The sequence below is a fragment of the Rousettus aegyptiacus genome, unplaced genomic scaffold (assembly GCF_014176215.1).
Source record: "Rousettus aegyptiacus isolate mRouAeg1 unplaced genomic scaffold, mRouAeg1.p scaffold_m13_p_10, whole genome shotgun sequence".
In the NCBI taxonomy this organism is placed as follows: Eukaryota; Metazoa; Chordata; class Mammalia; order Chiroptera; family Pteropodidae; genus Rousettus; species Rousettus aegyptiacus.
The window spans coordinates 74,596,228-74,613,873 of record NW_023416285.1 but is presented as its reverse complement, the minus strand read 5'-3'; the positions used below and the strand labels follow the sequence as shown (position 1 = coordinate 74,613,873).

The window sequence follows — 17,646 nt, the reverse complement described above, 5'->3', positions numbered from 1 at the left end:
TCAGGTGATTTCTCAACAGAAACTGCAGGACAGAAGGAATTGGCACAAAATATTCAAAGTGATGAAAAGCAAGGACCTACAACCAAGATTACTCTACCCAGCGAAGCTATTATTTAGACTCAAAGGACAGATAAAGAGCTTCCCAGATAATTTAAAAAAAACCAGTATTACAAAATGTTTAGAGAAACTGCTTTAAAAAGAAAAAAAAGATAAAAAAGATGAATAATAAAATAGCAATAACTACATATCTATCAACAATTAAATGCTCCAATCAAAAGACACGGAGTGACTAATGGAAAAGAAAACAAGACCTTTACATATGCTGAATACAAGAGGCTCACTTCAGATGAAAAGACCCATGCAGACTGAAAGTAAAGAGATGGAAAAAGAGATTTCATGAAATTGGAAAAACGAACAAAAAACTAGGGTAGCAATACTTATACCAGACAAAATAGACTTTAAAACAAAGGCTATAACAAGAGACAATGAATGACCCAGTAATCCCACTTCTGAGTATTTATCTGAGGAGACCCAAAACACTACTTCAAAGGGACGTATGCATCCATATGTTCATTGCAGAAATATTTACAATAGCCAAGATATGGAGACAACCTGAGACTCCATCAGTGGATGAATGGATAAAGAAGAGGTGGTGCATATATGCAATGGAATATTACTCAGCCATAACAAAAGAATAAAATCTTGACATCTGCAACAATATGGATGGACCTAGAAGGTTAAGTGGAGTAAGACAGAGAAAGACAAATTTTACATGGAATCTAGAGGACAGTATAAACAAACAAACAATAGGAACAGACTTACAGATACAGACAGCATTTTGATGGTTGCAGGATTAAAGGAGTTGAGGGATGGGTGAAAGGGGAAGGTGATTAAGAGGTGCAAATTGGTAGTTAGAAAATAGTCATGGGGATGTAGAATACAGCATGAGAAATACAGTAGGCAGTGATGTAATAACTACATATGGTGTCAGATTGGTACTGGATTTTTTGGGGTGATCACTTCATAAATTAAATAAATGTGTAATCACTGTTATATACCTTAAAAATAATATTTAAGTCAACTATAATAAAAAATAAAAATATAAAAACTGTAAAAATTGAAGTAGTACAAATTGGCAGTTACAAAATAGTCATGGGAATATAAATTCAGCATATGGAATATATTCAATAATATTGTAATAACTATATATGGTGTCTGATGGGTACAAAATATTATATATATATATACATATGCACACGTATATGCATGGATATACATGTGCATATGTGTGTGGATAGATAGATATCTATCTATCTATCTATCTATCTATGTATGTGTGTGGGTGTGTGTATTTATAGAAAAACAAGCAAACCAAAGCATTGTGACAGGATTGTGGGGGAATAAGTAAAAACTATATTATTCTTTGGATTATAAAACAATTGAAAAATAAGATATGAGGCAGCTAGCTGATGGGGGATAAAATACAGCTTGTATAATAAACAAAGCTGATATTAGAAAATGTGGCTTTTATTTATGGGCTGTTTGCTAATACTAAAACCCAACACAGAGAAAACTTACTCTAGGTCACTGGCAGTTCTGGGGAGAGGCAGGTCTCTCTCTGTGTCAACAGAGCTTGCCAGAGGGATAACAGAGAGAGAAGAGAAGGTGTGGCTAGGCAACGCATACTCAAGGCCTCCAAGATTATAGCTAAATAAGGAGGAGGAGGAGCGAGTGAGCAGATAGGGAACAGCCAACACTGCTATGCCAGTGTACATGTTTCACATAGAATGGAATATCATAATGGGGGAAGACACTCCCCCAAATTATGTATCTAATTGAAAACTCTCAACACAGTTATTATACTATGAGATCTACATTTATGTGAAGCACTAGGAATGAAGCTGCTTTGGTCTTTCCTGTGGATAAACCTAAAGTTCTTATGATACGTTCTTTGTTTAGGAAAGGTACAGATCAGCACTGGTCTTTTTCCAAATTTATGTGTGCATATGATACCACAATTATAATCCATAATTGATATTTTCAAATTTTTGTTTTTATTAAAATAGCTTCATTGGGATTTTTAATTAATTTTTTTGTTTATTTCATCATTGGAATTTACACATTTTTATCTGTTTATATATTGCAGTTTAGTGTAAGATTTGCTTGGAAGAAAGGATTTCCTGTTTTAAAACATCAAGATACATAAAATATGTGGTACTGGAATGAGCCCCACAAGTACAGTTGTATAGCAGAATATTGGTTGCCCGGCCAACATTTATCTTAACTTTTCTTCTTTCTTCCTTATAATTTTATTCAGATTTTCACCCTCTTATACATAGCCAGGTATTTTGGAGAAAGAGGAAATAATTCCTATCTCTAGAAGATGGGGTGACCTGATTTCTTTAAGCCAATTATGATAACCCCATTCCTTTTACCAATGATTAGTTTAGGAATGGGAATTCAGCCCAATAGAGCCAATAAAGTCTTCCAAGAGACTTCTGGAAAAGAGAAAAGGAATGAAAAAGACCCAATATTGTTTGTTGTTTTATTATACCTCATTTGGATGTTATCTCTGGGTATGAAGTCTAGAACTGCTACAGCCATCTTTTGACACTGAGGTCACCACTGCCAACACCCTAATTGAAGCAGGACATAGAAACAGAAATAAGCTAAATACTTACTATTTTTGAAAATCTGTATCAACAAACCTGGCAACTAACCCTATTTCTATATTTCCTGTTATGTGAGATAATAAATTTCCACCTTGCATGAACCAGTTTGAGTAGGGTTAACTGTTACTAGTTGCCAAGCATCTTAAATAATAATAATAATAATAATAATAATAATAATAATAATAATAAAGGTCAAGCCCAGAGCCTCGCACATCAAAGCATGCTATAAATGATAGCTAACATTATTTTCCTGCAACTGTTCCCATTCAGTCTCCTCTCACTACCTTCCAATATATTACCAATGTAATACAGATCTCTCCATCCTTATTCTGGTCACTCCTATTCTTAAGTGAAGTGACTATTCTTTATTAGCACAGAGTCCAAACTTCATTTTTTAAGTGCAGTTTTTATTACTCATTTGAAGGATTTAGGAACAAGGCACACACTCATCGGTCTGCAATTACAAATTATAGGTTAGGATTCATTTACTCACTCACACCTACATTTTTTATGCTGATCAAAAAAAAAAAAATCAGGATGTATAATTTCAATGATTACCTTCCAGCAGAAATCTTGGTATTTTATTACCACTAGGCAACCAAACTCCAATAAAATCCTAATAGAAAATAAATCCTTTCAGATTTTTGACAGATAAAACATAAAGTGAATTTTTCTGTTCTATTTATTTTAAGACTGAAGGAAAAGACCAAAGACATCATAAAATAAAGAAATGATGTCATTGTCATAGTGGATAGAGAAATAGACATATTTTTGGAAATAGGAGTGCAGAAACCACATGGATCCTGCTGGAAAATATAATGATTTAATAGTGAAGAGCACAATAGACCAACAAGTTACAAAAAGAATCCTTCCTTTTAACCCCTAAAATAGCAGAACATGATAAAGCCCATATATCTGAAGAAAAGATTCTCTCTCAAAAGTGACAGTTGCTTACCGAAGCAAAAACTTGAAAATAGGGGTGGGAGAGGGGAAAATGTGAACTTTAAAAGCCACCAAGGTGAATCTTGTTCCCCTTGAGTGGGACAGAGGAATCTCTTGGTAGAAAACCCTATTTTAACATGTCCAGCAATCACCTTCTATTAAAAGGTTTGTACACAAAATTTAGGAAGCAAGGAGCCTCTTGACTATCACCTACGTAAGAAAGGTAATTACCAAAATCAATACAGAAACAATATTGGTCATTATGGCACAAATACTTTCCTGAGAATTATGAGTTATGTAAAGATAGGAATAATGTACAAAAAGTGAAAAAAGGCCTAAATTCTGGAGGAAAGATAAAGAACAAGGAAACTTGAGTACTTTCATGGGGGACACTAGTTGTAGGGAGTTGGCCATATCCACAGAAAGAAACACCACATGGTTACCCTGGACTCCATGTTCTCTGCAGGTTATTGGAGGGTGTTCCTTACTCAGCCTCACAAGGCTCTGGAAACCACACAGGTAAGAAATAATAAATTTTCATCTTTGGCAGTCCTTAATAGTCATGCCTCCCCGCTGTTTAGTGAGGTGTTCCTCCAAGTAAATACCCTGCAGAGAGTGTGGTGAGACAGGGATGTATACAAACACTACAAACCACCCAGCTTTTTGGGCCAGACAAGTTGCTCTACAACCTGGCTGATAGGCCTGAGAGGCAACTAAATTTCTGAAAGCTGAAGTATACTATACTCTTAGACATTGCTCTAGTGAAATAAATAACTGGAACCTTAATAGATCCCATCTGCATGCAATTAAGGGGAAAGGAGGAGGAGAGGAGAAAGGACTCGAGCTTTGCTGATGTAACACACAAAAAGCATAAGAATCTTCTTCAACAACTTCTAGGCTAGACAGCATCTGACCTTGGGCAGCAGGACTTCAACTCAAAGAGATGTTGGCCTCTGACTATGTGTTCTAACAAGCCCTGAGTTTCAAGCAGACACTCTTGACAAAGCCACAATTTTGTAAAAGTAATCCCTCTTCTGCCAGGCCAAGACTCAGTAATGTGGCCTGTTCCTCAATTTGCCCCATGAGAAGTAAAAGGAAGTCAGTTCCAGGAAAGCTTTCTCAGCTCTTAAAGAGAGACCCAGCGAGAAGAATGTTCCTCTTTCTGCCTCTTGTTATTGGTGGATGAAGATGTGAGCCTCCATTGGTAACCTTTGGAATCACGAGGGGAAAGTAAATCAACATACTGAGGTTGACAGAGAAAAAAGATGGACAGAACCTGAGCCTGTATAGTGCCCTGGAATCACAGAATTCACCAACTTTGCCATCCCACCTCCAGATTCTGGGTAATGTAAGACAATGTATCTTCTGGGCCACTTTAGGTGATCATCCTTTTACTGGAACCTGAGAACATAGTAACAAATACTGAATTCTATAGATCCAAATTTAACCTTGTCAAAGGTGCAAATTGTATCAACTGATTGAATACAAATAAAAATGTTTGTTCAAGGAAAGTTTTTGCTGTTCCATGAACAATATAACAAATGCAAAGGCAATTTCATCTTAGTGATTTGTAAATGCTTTGTCACATTCTTAGAATATTTGTTTATCCTCAAGTTAGCAAACTCCTGACCAGTCTTCAAAAATCTCTGTGAGGCCTTTCTCAGCTCTTTTAGGCACATTTATGTTGTTCTCTAATATTATTTCTGTGTGTCTTGTAAATATTTCTACTGAACGGCATTGTAGTTGTGAATCTGCCTTGATTTCTGTCCTACATAAATTCCCTATAAGAGATAATGTCTGTGATGGATAATTTGTCATGTCAACTTGACTAGATCAAGTTGATAGGTTGCCCAGATATTTGGCTAACCATTGTTTCTGGGTATATCTGAGGCTGTTCCTGGGTGAGATTAACATTCAACTCAGTGGACTCAGTAAAGCATATCGCTCTCCCCAGTGTAAGTGGGCATCAACCAACCCATTGAGGGCATGAACAAAACAAAAGTCAAAGGGCATGAACAAAACAAATGTCAAAGGAAGGGAGAATTTGCTCCCTCTCTACCTATTTGAACTGAGACCTCAGTCTTCTGCCCTCAGACTGGGAATTATACCATCAGCTCCCCTGGTTCTCAGGCTGTCAGACTTTGACTCACCTATATCTCTGGCCTTCCTGAGTCTCCAGGTTGCAGATGGCAGATTGTGAGACTTCTCAGCCTTTGCAATTGCATGAACCAATTCATCATAATAAATCATATATTCCACTCATTCTTTTTCTCTGGAAAACCCTGACCAATACATTGTCTTATTCATCTTTTTGCCCTAACTTTTAACATAGGACCTGGCACTTAGTTGGTATAGCAGTTTTAGAATACAGCCTCCAAAATGTTTCCTATTCCTTTCATTTGGAGGAAGGTCCGTGTCCCTACCCTTGACTCTAAGCTGACTTTTACAGTTTCAACAAACAGAGTAAATTAGAAACAGTGCTGTGCAAATCGGTGGCTAAGTAAAAAAAAAAAAAAAAAAAAAAAAAAAAGTCATACAGTTATAACCTGGTTTTCGAGATGCTCATCACTCTTTAGAATCCCCCACCATGTACGAAGACCAACTACTCTGAAGCTACCACACTGGAAAGGACACATGGAAGTGCTACAGTAGACAGCCAGCATCAACTGGCTGCCATGTGAGTTGGCCAGCTTGATCATTGCCAAGCCTACAGATAACTACAGTCCTTCAGACTATGGGAGAGATCCCAAACGAGATCTGCCTAGATGAACCCCTCCTAAATTCCTGACCCTCAAAATTGTGAGCAAAATAAAATGATTGTTTTAAGCCACCAAGTTTTAGGGTCACTGTTATGCATCAACAGTAACCAGAACGATTGGTAGCAAATAAATATGTATTTAATTTATAAGTGAGATGCCAAAGAGATCTTTCTACCATTAAAAAAATTTTAAGTGAAAGAACAGGATAACATCATTACATGGTAATTTTTATGGTCATAGATACATTTCTTATCACTCTGTACATTAAGAGTGAACTCTTATGAATCTCAATTTATGTATAAATGTCTAAACATTGTGGTCTGTGCCTTTTAGCTTTTAACTCATCTTAACCTCACTTACCTATGAGGGACTCTCATATTTATCACTCCATACTTTAAGCACACAGAAGTGAAGCGCTCAGATATTTTGTAGGTTACTTATCCACATTGCGAGCAAATAACCGAGCTGTAGTTCCCCCAGGGCTGCCTGATCCACCTCTGCACACAATCATCTTCAGTAACTTTTACTTTACCTATAACCAGTAAAAAGAATTGTTCATATAGTTTGGTATATCGGTATATCACTCTATAATACTATGGTGATGATCTAATGTCATGGACAACAGTCTGGATCTGCGTGGGATAAAATTGGATATCGTACCCAGAACAGATAAGGCACACCTCTAATGATGATTCTGTGGCCCTCCAAAAACAACCGTTCTTCCTCCTCTCTCATTCAAGACCACAGATTCTTAATCAGAAGGATAGCTCTGAAGTACTAGGATTAGAGAAACCAAGCCAAGATAAAGTGGACAAGAAGTCGATCTATGAATTAGTTACAATGTATTTGGACAGCATATGTTCACATATGATATAGAATCTGTGTGGGGAAAACGAAGTAACTAAGACATGGTCCTTTCTCTTAGGTCATTTTGATCCATGAAAGGAGAAAAGAAAAAATACATAAAATTAAAAAAGCACAAAATAATATAAGTCCAGGGTTGTTTTAAGATAATTTTCTAAGTATAAAATTCAGATCATTATTTTAAAAAGAAAATAAAAATTACACCTAATTAACTCAATTTAAACATAACTATAGGTAATATTTTGAATAATTTCTTCTGGTCTTTTTTTTAATGCATGTATAATAATGTAATTGGGCTCATACCATATAGTTATATATACTGCTTTATTTTACTTAATGGTGTATTGTGAATACTTTCTAGACTAGAATTTTCAAACTGAACACTACCGGGCTGTGTTTTGAGAAAGCATACCAGGATTTTATATTAGTGTTGTGATATTACTTCAATAAACTCACCACATTATTGTACCAAATTTTTATTATTTTATCTTTATAAATTATACCACAAATTATACAGATTATAAATTACAAAGTTAATCCTATACAAATACATTTCCTTCCAAGAGCTAGCAAGACTCTTACCAGAAAAAAAAATCAAGTGCTGTCACCTTTGAAAAAAAAAATTACACCTGTTTATCTGAATCTGGTCAAAAAGAAACAAAATAGAAATTCCACTATCAATTCTACCACCTCCATGCCCTTTGCATCCTAATAATAATTATTTGTATAACTAATGTAAATTATATTGTTTTGTATCACCATTTAAGCTGAGTTTTTGTTACCAGAAGAAAACTCTTGCCTACACCCAAAATTTTTTGAAATAAAGGTTCTTTCAGATCCATAAGCCTTTTAGAGATGGGATTCAAACAATACACTTATCCTACATTATATTTAATATTGTCAATATTTTAAAAGTTAAATGGTATAAGACTTAAAAGAAATCAAAATTTCCAGAATTGTGTTAATGTTTTGAAAGAAGTCTCAAAAAGGAAAGGGAGGGGAGGAGCTTCACAAAAAGGAACTAAGGAGTTACACTGTGCAATTTATACACATTTAAATAAAACAAGCAGGAAGCTGTTTGATATTTTTTTTATACCAACTGTACAGAGAAATGTACAATGTGAACTACAAAAGGAAAAAAAATTATTTTCTTGCATCTAGATCATATTTAATTCATAACCCTGAACAAAGTACTCTGGAAAACAAGGCATGTTGGCTAAATTATATTGCTTGAAAGTTAATTCCAAATAGTAATGTAGGTGATTGTTGTTTGTCTACTTAATAGCCAGTCTCTCCTACTTAAGTTTCCTTATGCTCTTACCAGGCACCAGCAGCCTACTGAAGTCAGATTCTTGCTTTCACAGCCTCCCTTGCAGCTAAGAGTGGTGTGACAGGTTCAGACCAGTATGACCAAAGAAGAAGTTAGTCAAAGGCCTTGGGGGAAGGGACAGCTACACAAGGGATGGTCCTGCTACTCTTCCTGCTTAGTCACTGTCTTGTCAAATGTGATGATTTAGCAGCAGGAAGCCTCATGTAACCAAAACACAAGCCAAGAGACTACAAGCTGACCATTGGGCCTAACGTCATTGAGTTAGGATGATGTTATGAACTAGTGGTGGACCTTCCTCCTTCTAGATTTATTGATATGTGAGATCGATGCGTGAGATTAATCAAGTGTCCTTCTTGGCTAAGCCAGTTTTACTCAGGAGGTCTTTATTGCACCTGAAAGTTCCCAAACTAATGCATAATGCATTCTATATCATAAGAGTTTCAATATCTAGTTAATTTTCCACTTTTGAATGAAAGGTAAAAAATCAATTAGTGACTTTTAGAACATATTTAAAAATAATTTTAAAATTAAATAATGACAATATAGCTGTCATTTTCCAAAATGGTTGCTGCATGTAAAGAATCTGATTCTTAGCTATTGGCACATATTTACCTCAGTTATCTCAATCCATTCAAAATTTGGCCTTGTTACAACAGACACAGCAATGAATACTTCTGACAGGATCCTTTTCCTAGTGATGAATATAGGGGAGGAGGAAGATCTTTACTAGAATTTAGTGTTAACATGGAAGAACATAAAAATAATCTCACTTATTTTAATTCTAATAAATTAAAGTAAGACCAATTAACCTCTACCCTCCCTTTCAGCTATGGAATAGGTGACTCAAGACATAGTTTTTTGAAAGACAGATTTTAAAACACCAAGAAATCCCAATATTACCTGATAAGAGTTTTATATTCTCTAATAATATGGTATTTGATTGTTCCCCTGAAAGAAAATAAACTTGTAGGAGAAACAATTGTTTTTTTATAAAACACTTTAGAAATTTCATTAGTTTAGTTCTCTTTTTAATCTCTGGAACATATCATTTTATTGGTATATGTTAGATCCATTCTTGTGTCAAGAGTTTTATATTGGATTTTTAAATTAAAATCCACTGAAATATAATTTCCCCAAAGTTTCTTAAATTCTAGATTGATAATATGTTGATAATCTCCTAACTTGGTATCCAATATTTTGTAAAAGATACCCTCCACTGAGTTAAATTCATGCCTTTAACTGTTTATATTATTAAGCTTGTGGGCTATTCAGGAACAAGACATCTGTTCAAAAATCCCTCTAGAAAGTTTCTCACATTATTTATGTCACTACTAAGCTATTTCTCCTCCCTTAAAAAAACAGCTCCTTTACATACAAAAGGAAAAAAAATCATTATTTAGCAGGCAATGTTGATAAACATTCTGGTTTGCTTTTAGCTGACCTATCATTACATTTTATGTACTAATTGGCTTCTTAAATCTCTTTGCTCTCAAAGATTGCCAAGTAGTCATTTAATTTAATAGTAAATTTTAAATGGTATCCTCATATTCTCTCAATTAAAAATAAATTTTTAATGATATGTATGTAAATGATCACATAAATCAATTAGATCCCCTAAATAATTTATAACATGATTTTTAAAAGCTCTGAACTTTTGTCTGCCTATTTTCTCTTACGAGTTTAATATACTTACCAAAAATTTCCACATTCCACATCATCAAAGCTTTCATCTTGTCTCAAAAAAAGAAAAAAAATTAAATGTCAATTAAAAGCCAAAGCCAATATTTTCAGCCTCAATTTTCAAATGTCAGTTTGTTTTTACCTAATTCTAGTAAATTTATATAGTGTAATTCTAAACTTTGCTATTTGACATTTCCCTGCTGAAGAAAACCAGTAGAAACTTTTCACCATCTGTGCTGCTTTTGGAAACCAGCCCCTCCCATCTGTGGTCCAGGTGATTCAGCACCTTGGCTGGGCCTTAAAAGGGTGATTTGCCTTCACAACTGTGTTCAGAACTTTAACTACAGGAAAGTCTTTATTCTGCTGTTCAATGTTCTGGAGAATAGGCCTCTATTAACTGGATACCAACAAAAGGAATAGGTGACTTTCTACATTTAATAAACCATAATAAGGAATTCCGATTAGAAGTAGGGAAAGGAATCTATAAAAAGGCCAAGTAAAGGCCAAGTCTTTGCATTTTTGAATAGAGAACAGTTTTCTGATGAATCAGCTAATATTTCTGAAGCCTTTGAATTTCTAATTCCTATGAAGTTTGGTTTTTCCCAAACAAAAGTGGGAAGTGTTTTTCAGTATAAAGAGGTTCTAACTAGACCAGTTTTCAAAAAGAGAAAAGTCAATTGGAAGCATAACTACAGCCTGGTTAATATGCCTAGAATTCGTGTGGGGGTGGGGGGGACTTGCCAAAAACCAGGGTAGGTGGGGAAGCGGTGGTTCTGCTTGTTTAGAATATGTTCAAAATGAGGTTGCTAAACTGGAGAAGACTGGAGGAAGACACAGATTCCATTAGCTCAAGCAATATACAAATGTACATTAGTCCTGTTCCACGACGAGTCTTTTTTTTCAAAAAAGATGACCACCAACTACCATCATCACCACCTCCAAAAAAGGGAAATGGCCTCAAATGTACCTGCTTCTTCAGTTCCCACATCCTCAACAACTTTGGTTCTCTAGCCCTACTCATTCCTCATTCCTAATGTGAAACTACAAATAGCAAAATTCTTGACACAGAACGAGCAAAAAGAGAAGGGGGAGGGGAAAGAAGAGAGAACCTACTTTGCCACCCTCCTGGCTAACTGAAATGCTTGTTCCTGAGATTACAGTAATTACAGCCCCAGCATGAGTTCCATACAAGCGATAAATGAAACAGCACATCAATTAAAAAATAAACACTCCATTCTAGGAGGAAGACAACCCCCTGGGATGTCCTAACAAGCGTAAATGAACCTGCCAGGCCGTCGGCCCCTCACTCCCTCCCCGCGCGTCTTAAGGTGGTCTTGGAGCTGGCGCGGGTAACGCTGGTTGGCTGCGTCCCAAGAGGCTGCAAAAACAGCCTAGGTTCCGCTCCGCAGCTTGCAAGTTCATGAAGACGTGTCCGCGTGTCCACGCCGAGGCGCAGCACCGCCTGCCACCGTAGAGAAGGCTCTGGAAAAAACACGTGAACTTTGGATAGACTTACGTATCTTCCAAAAGCACAAGGCGGATAGAGAATCCAGCCGCAGCTTCCAGTCTGTCCTATTTATAAGCTTCTTTCCTTTTTTTTTTTTTCTTTCAAGGAGAAAGGGATTTGTTTTTCTTAAGGAAGCACACGGTCCCAGATGCCTTATATATTTTCTCTCACTTAATTATCAGACTCGCTTCGAGATATGTACTATCACCCAGATCACTCGGCGGAGGCAGGAGAACCTTGAGACGTGCCGCTGTGCCCCGCACCTTTCACATGTCCACGGCTGGGCGCAGGGACACCTCCTCCCGGACTGTCCCCAGTCCAACCCCACCATCTAGAATAAACTGCTTTCATTCCAATCCTCCCACATATCAAAGCCTCAAAGGCCATCATTCTGAGGACCTCAAGAAGGGCACCATTCCTGGGTCTCCCGCAGCGCCTGGCCTAGGCTCACAGAACAGAGCGGGCCCCTATCGCCGACAGATAACCGAGAGAGTCGTAAGCAGGTATTTGACTTGTTTGAAACGCGTCTAGGAAAGCGCGTGCTGTTTAAATACCTCGACCCCAGTCTCCAAGTACAGATTCGGAAATGAAACCAAGTCTTCAGGCGCACTGAGCGCCGTCGAGACCGTTATGGCAAAAGCTCCTTTTTTTTGCGGTCAATCCCAAGGTTATCGAAACTCCAGCCGCAGACAGCAAGCATGGCGGTGTGGACTCTCGGACCCCCTTAAGGAAGGCCGAGCCTTGGGAGCGCGGAGACTCCGCCCCGTTCCTGGCGATTGGCGCGCCCTGCCGAGGGCGGACACCAAGTCCGTGCCATATAAATATTCATGAGCCGGCCGAGACGCAAGCGGGGCCGCAGCGGTGAAGTTGGGTGAAGGGCGCAGCTCCCGCCAAGGAGGAGGTGGTGGTGGGCGCGGGCCGCGCTGCTCAGGTGTCTGCTCCGCCTATCGGTCTGGATTTGGTTCTGCGTGTCTAGAGCGGTGGGGACTGCCTTCGAGACCTCGCTGATTGCTGGCTGGAGCGCGGCGCGGACTTTTACCCGACCCACGGACCAACGCCGGGGAGAAAGGGCAGCGGCCTCGAAGAGGCAGGTCCCCAGCTCTGGAAGCAGCAGCGCTGCTTTGGGAGCGAGCATGAGCCCCCAGGGGCCGAAAGGAGACCGCAGGGGCTGACCCGGAGCGGCAGCGGCCTGGCCCAGCCATCTTGACTGCGCGCCGCGGCCCAAAAGGAAACTTGCTGCGCCGCCGCCCTCTGCGCTCAGCCAAGTCACCGGCGCCGCGCGGAGAATTGGCCCGGCGCGCGGGAGAGAACGAGAGTAAGTGAAGGATGATGAGGCGGCATCCAGCCACTCTGCTCGGCGAAGGCTGATCTCGGCAAGGCAGACCCTCGGGGACTGTGGCGCACTCCTGCAGCCACCTTCAGCTCCACGGAGCGGCAGGAGGGAGGTGCGGCGGACCGCGCCGTGTGGACGTGTCCCGAGGAGGGACTAGGTTATCGGCAGACCTCCCTCCTGGGAGAAGCAAGAGAGACCAATAGGGCACCCGTTCTCCCGTTCTCCGGCTCTTTTGCCGGATTCCCTGGTGCTCCTCGGCTCGTTGCCTGGAAGGCGAGGGCACGCAGCATGGAGTGGGGTTACCTGTTGGAAGTGACCTCGTTGCTGGCCGCCTTGGCGCTGCTGCAGCGCTCCAGCGGTGCTGCGGCCGCCTCGACCAAGGAGTTGGCATGCCAAGAGATCACCGTGCCACTGTGCAAGGGCATCGGCTACAACTACACCTACATGCCCAACCAGTTCAACCACGACACGCAGGACGAGGCGGGCTTGGAGGTGCACCAGTTCTGGCCGCTGGTGGAGATCCAGTGCTCGCCTGACCTCAAGTTCTTCTTGTGCAGCATGTACACTCCCATCTGCCTGGAGGACTACAAGAAGCCCTTGCCTCCCTGCCGTTCAGTGTGCGAGCGCGCCAAGGCCGGATGTGCGCCCCTCATGCGCCAGTACGGCTTCGCCTGGCCGGACCGCATGCGCTGCGACCGGCTGCCAGAACAGGGCAACCCCGACACGCTATGCATGGACTACAACCGCACCGACCTCACCACGGCTGCGCCCAGCCAGCCGCGACGCCTGCCGCCGCCACCTCCCGGCGAACAGCCGCCCTCCGGCAGCGGCCACGGCCGCCCGCCCGGGGCTAGGCCCCCGTCCCGAGGCAGGGGCGGGGGTGGCGGGGACGCGGCGGCGCCCCCTACGCGCGGCGGCGGGAAGGCACGGCCCCCTGGCGGAGGCGCGGCGCCCTGTGAGCCTGGCTGCCAGTGCCGCGCGCCCATGGTGAGCGTGTCCAGCGAGCGACACCCGCTCTATAACCGCGTGAAGACCGGCCAGATCGCCAACTGCGCGCTGCCCTGCCACAATCCCTTCTTCAGCCAGGACGAGCGGGCCTTCACCGTCTTCTGGATCGGACTGTGGTCTGTGCTCTGCTTTGTGTCCACCTTCGCCACTGTGTCCACCTTCCTCATCGACATGGAGCGCTTCAAGTACCCAGAGCGGCCTATCATCTTCCTCTCAGCCTGCTACCTCTTCGTGTCAGTCGGCTACCTGGTACGCCTGGTGGCGGGCCACGAGAAGGTGGCGTGTAGTGGTGGCGCGGCAGGAGCGGGCGACGCGGGCGGCGCAGGCGGCGCGGCGGCGGGCGCAGGTGCGGCGGGCGCGGGCGGCCCAGGTGGGCGCGGTGAGTACGAAGAGCTGGGCGCCGTGGAGCAGCACGTGCGCTACGAGACTACGGGGCCCGCTCTGTGCACCGTGGTCTTCCTGCTTGTCTACTTCTTCGGCATGGCCAGCTCCATCTGGTGGGTGATCCTATCGCTCACGTGGTTCTTGGCGGCTGGCATGAAATGGGGCAACGAAGCCATTGCTGGCTACTCACAATACTTCCACCTGGCTGCGTGGCTCGTGCCCAGTGTCAAGTCCATCGCCGTGCTGGCGCTCAGCTCCGTGGATGGAGACCCGGTGGCAGGCATCTGCTACGTGGGCAACCAGAGTCTCGACAACCTGCGCGGCTTTGTGCTGGCGCCGCTGGTTATCTACCTCTTCATCGGCACCATGTTCCTACTGGCTGGCTTCGTGTCACTCTTTCGCATCCGCTCAGTCATCAAGCAGCAGGGAGGCCCCACCAAGACGCACAAGCTGGAGAAGCTCATGATCCGCCTGGGCCTCTTCACAGTGCTCTACACAGTGCCCGCCGCCGTCGTGGTCGCCTGCCTCTTCTACGAGCAGCACAACCGCCCGCGTTGGGAGGCCACGCACAACTGCCCTTGTCTGCGGGACCTGCAGCCGGACCAGGCGCGCCGGCCTGACTATGCTGTCTTCATGCTCAAGTATTTCATGTGCCTGGTCGTGGGCATCACCTCAGGCGTGTGGGTCTGGTCAGGCAAGACGCTCGAGTCTTGGAGGGCCCTGTGCACCCGCTGCTGCTGGGCCAGCAAGGGCGCCGCGGTGGGCGGCGGCGCGGGTGTGAGTGACACCGGCGGACCCGGGGGCGGCGGGAGTGGGGGTCCCGGGGGGTGCGGCGGGCCGGGCGGAGGGGCGGGCTCACTCTACAGCGACGTCAGCACCGGTTTGACGTGGCGGTCTGGCACGGCCAGCTCTGTGTCTTACCCAAAGCAAATGCCATTGTCCCAGGTCTGAGCGAAAGGGAGGGGGCACCGGAAGGGATGGGGGGTGCGAGGAGGCCAAGTGCCTGTGAAGGGACAAAGACGGCTGAGGTTCCCACCCCTTCACCCTGTTGACTGCTATTAGCATGATAATGAACTCTTAATGGTATCCATTAGCTGGGACTTAAATGACTCTTTTAGAAGTACCTGGCATTGACTGCTCCCAGACCCATCCCCCTTTTCTCCATTGATTTGCGAGGAGCTCCTCCCGCCAGGCGTTACTTTCTATTGGCAGAGGAGGTTGGACTCAAGGAGAGTCCAGTGTTTCCCAACCCATGGTTTGGAGCCCTTGCTTAAAGCCAGACCTACAGATGTCACCTGAGAAACCTATTTTTCTCTTAGGTAAATTCTTACTCCTTACATATTGTAGAGGGGGGATGGTCGCGACCTAACAGGATTGCACAGTTTGGGTATTCTTAATGACCAGGCAAATGCCTTAAATAAACAAACAAGAAATGTCTTAATTATACACCCCAAGTTAATACGGGTTTCTTACATTAAAGGATGTATTTATATAATTATTTGTGAAATTGTAAAAATTGTAAAATATGTACATATCCAAAGATATACACAGTCTGTACATTTTTTTGTAAAAAGTTTAGAGGCCACGCCTGTAAGAACAAATATAACTATTCTATTTTGTCAATAAAATGACTTTTGATAAACGATTTAAACATTGCCCTCACCCCCTGCCTCAGAATTCTAAGTTACCTTTAAAGTGCTTGCTAAGGACCTGCTGGGAAAGGGGGCATTTTCTGGATTCTTACTCTTTGTACACTGACCTTAGGCATGGAGAAAATGACCTGTTAAACTCTAGTTCTTAAATTATTAGCAAAGTAAATATCATTGTTGAACTGAAATCAAAACTGAGTTTTTGCACCTTCCAAAAATACGGTGTTTTTAATAGTAGCCCTTTTTTGATCCATGGATAACAACACTCACCTTAGTGTAAGTGGAACTTTTGCAAGGAAGTAATTACACTCAGGCCTTGTTATTTATCTTGTATGTCACTAAAAGCTTCAACCAACCCCCACTCCCTCCCCCCCATCTATTTCTTTCTCAGAGAAAGTACCTGGGTTTCCGGTGACTGCACACACTGCTGAAGTGTAGAGATTAGTGTTTTAAACTATCGATCACACTTTACAGTATAAATCACTTGACAATCTGATAGTGGAGCAGGAGTCTTCAATGGATTAAACTAATGGGTTAACATCTTAATAACCTTCCAGGCTTGTGTATATCAAATGTGCTTCTTTAACTAGAGAAAAAGCTATTGTTCCTCTGTCAAGACTAAGCTAATTTATTTGAGCAGAAGGCTGTTGAATTAGCAGAAGAATGCTTTGGCAATTGTTGAACTTTTTACCTGTCTGCCCAGTGGCCCAGCACATCATTCCTTTAAGAGAAGCTAAATGAATAGGGTTAATCTGTAGGGAACTTGGTCTTTTGAGTTTGAAAAACTTTGATCTTTTCTCCTCTCCAAATGTCCTGTATAGTCTGAAGTTTCTTTCCCTGCTGCCCGGCTCCTCTTGGCGCAGACCAATTGGCCACCGTGGAGCCTTAAAGTTCTTCCATTAAAGGGATGTGGGACTTTTACTCTAAAAAGGAGAGAGAGTGATGGAGAGGAAGACTTGTAACAGTTAGTGAAGACCAGAGGCACAAGTGCGCTCAGCCTTTTAAACAGCTTTTCCTGGCATTGTTAGCCAGCCTGCAGGCAGCTAGGCATGGGTTGAAGCATTATAAAAAAGCTCTGAATGCCCTACAGGTGGTCTGCGCACATAATCCCCCAATTTAAAGCGTTTTCCTTTGCTGGACAATTGCATTACAAAACTCTCTTCTTTTTTGCTCCTAATTGAACCAATGAACTATTATAAAGTACAAATTTTTCTTAAAAAAAAAATTCCTGGTGCCCAAGTTCTATTGACTGAATTCTGGTAAGTTTTCTGAACTGAAGCTTTTAAAGAACCAGAAGTAAAAGCTTCGTCAACAGACATTTCTTTTTCTTTTTCTTTTTTTTTTTAGATACTTTTATTCCTTATGCTTGTTATTTTCTGACAGATTAGCAATAATTTAAAAGTAATTGGTAAGGTTGTGTGTTCATACTGAAAAGATAGCCCCAGGTCCCTTATTAACCTGTCAATCAAGATAAGAAATGGGCAACTGCCCTGCTAATGATGGGGACAGCAAACAGTG

General features: G+C 42.1%; 1 protein-coding gene and 1 long non-coding RNA gene across 2 annotated transcripts; one reads left to right on the top strand and one right to left on the bottom strand.

Annotated features, from left to right (window-relative positions):
• Positions 1-1,336: 1,336 nt before the first annotated feature.
• Positions 1,337-12,487, bottom strand: LOC107505122. The gene is made up of 3 exons (XR_001595635.2): positions 10,261-12,487; positions 9,180-9,258; positions 1,337-6,905 (listed from the first exon to the last, which is right to left on the bottom strand). It is a non-coding gene; the product is annotated as an uncharacterized LOC107505122 (long non-coding RNA).
• A 122-nt stretch (positions 12,488-12,609) lies between these two features.
• On the top strand, positions 12,610-16,486 carry FZD8 (frizzled class receptor 8). The gene has a single exon (XM_016134980.2). The coding sequence runs from the start codon at positions 13,376-13,378 to the stop codon at positions 15,428-15,430; it is 2,055 nt and encodes a 684-aa protein (XP_015990466.1). The 5' UTR covers positions 12,610-13,375; the 3' UTR covers positions 15,431-16,486.
• The last annotated feature ends 1,160 nt before the right edge of the window (positions 16,487-17,646 follow it).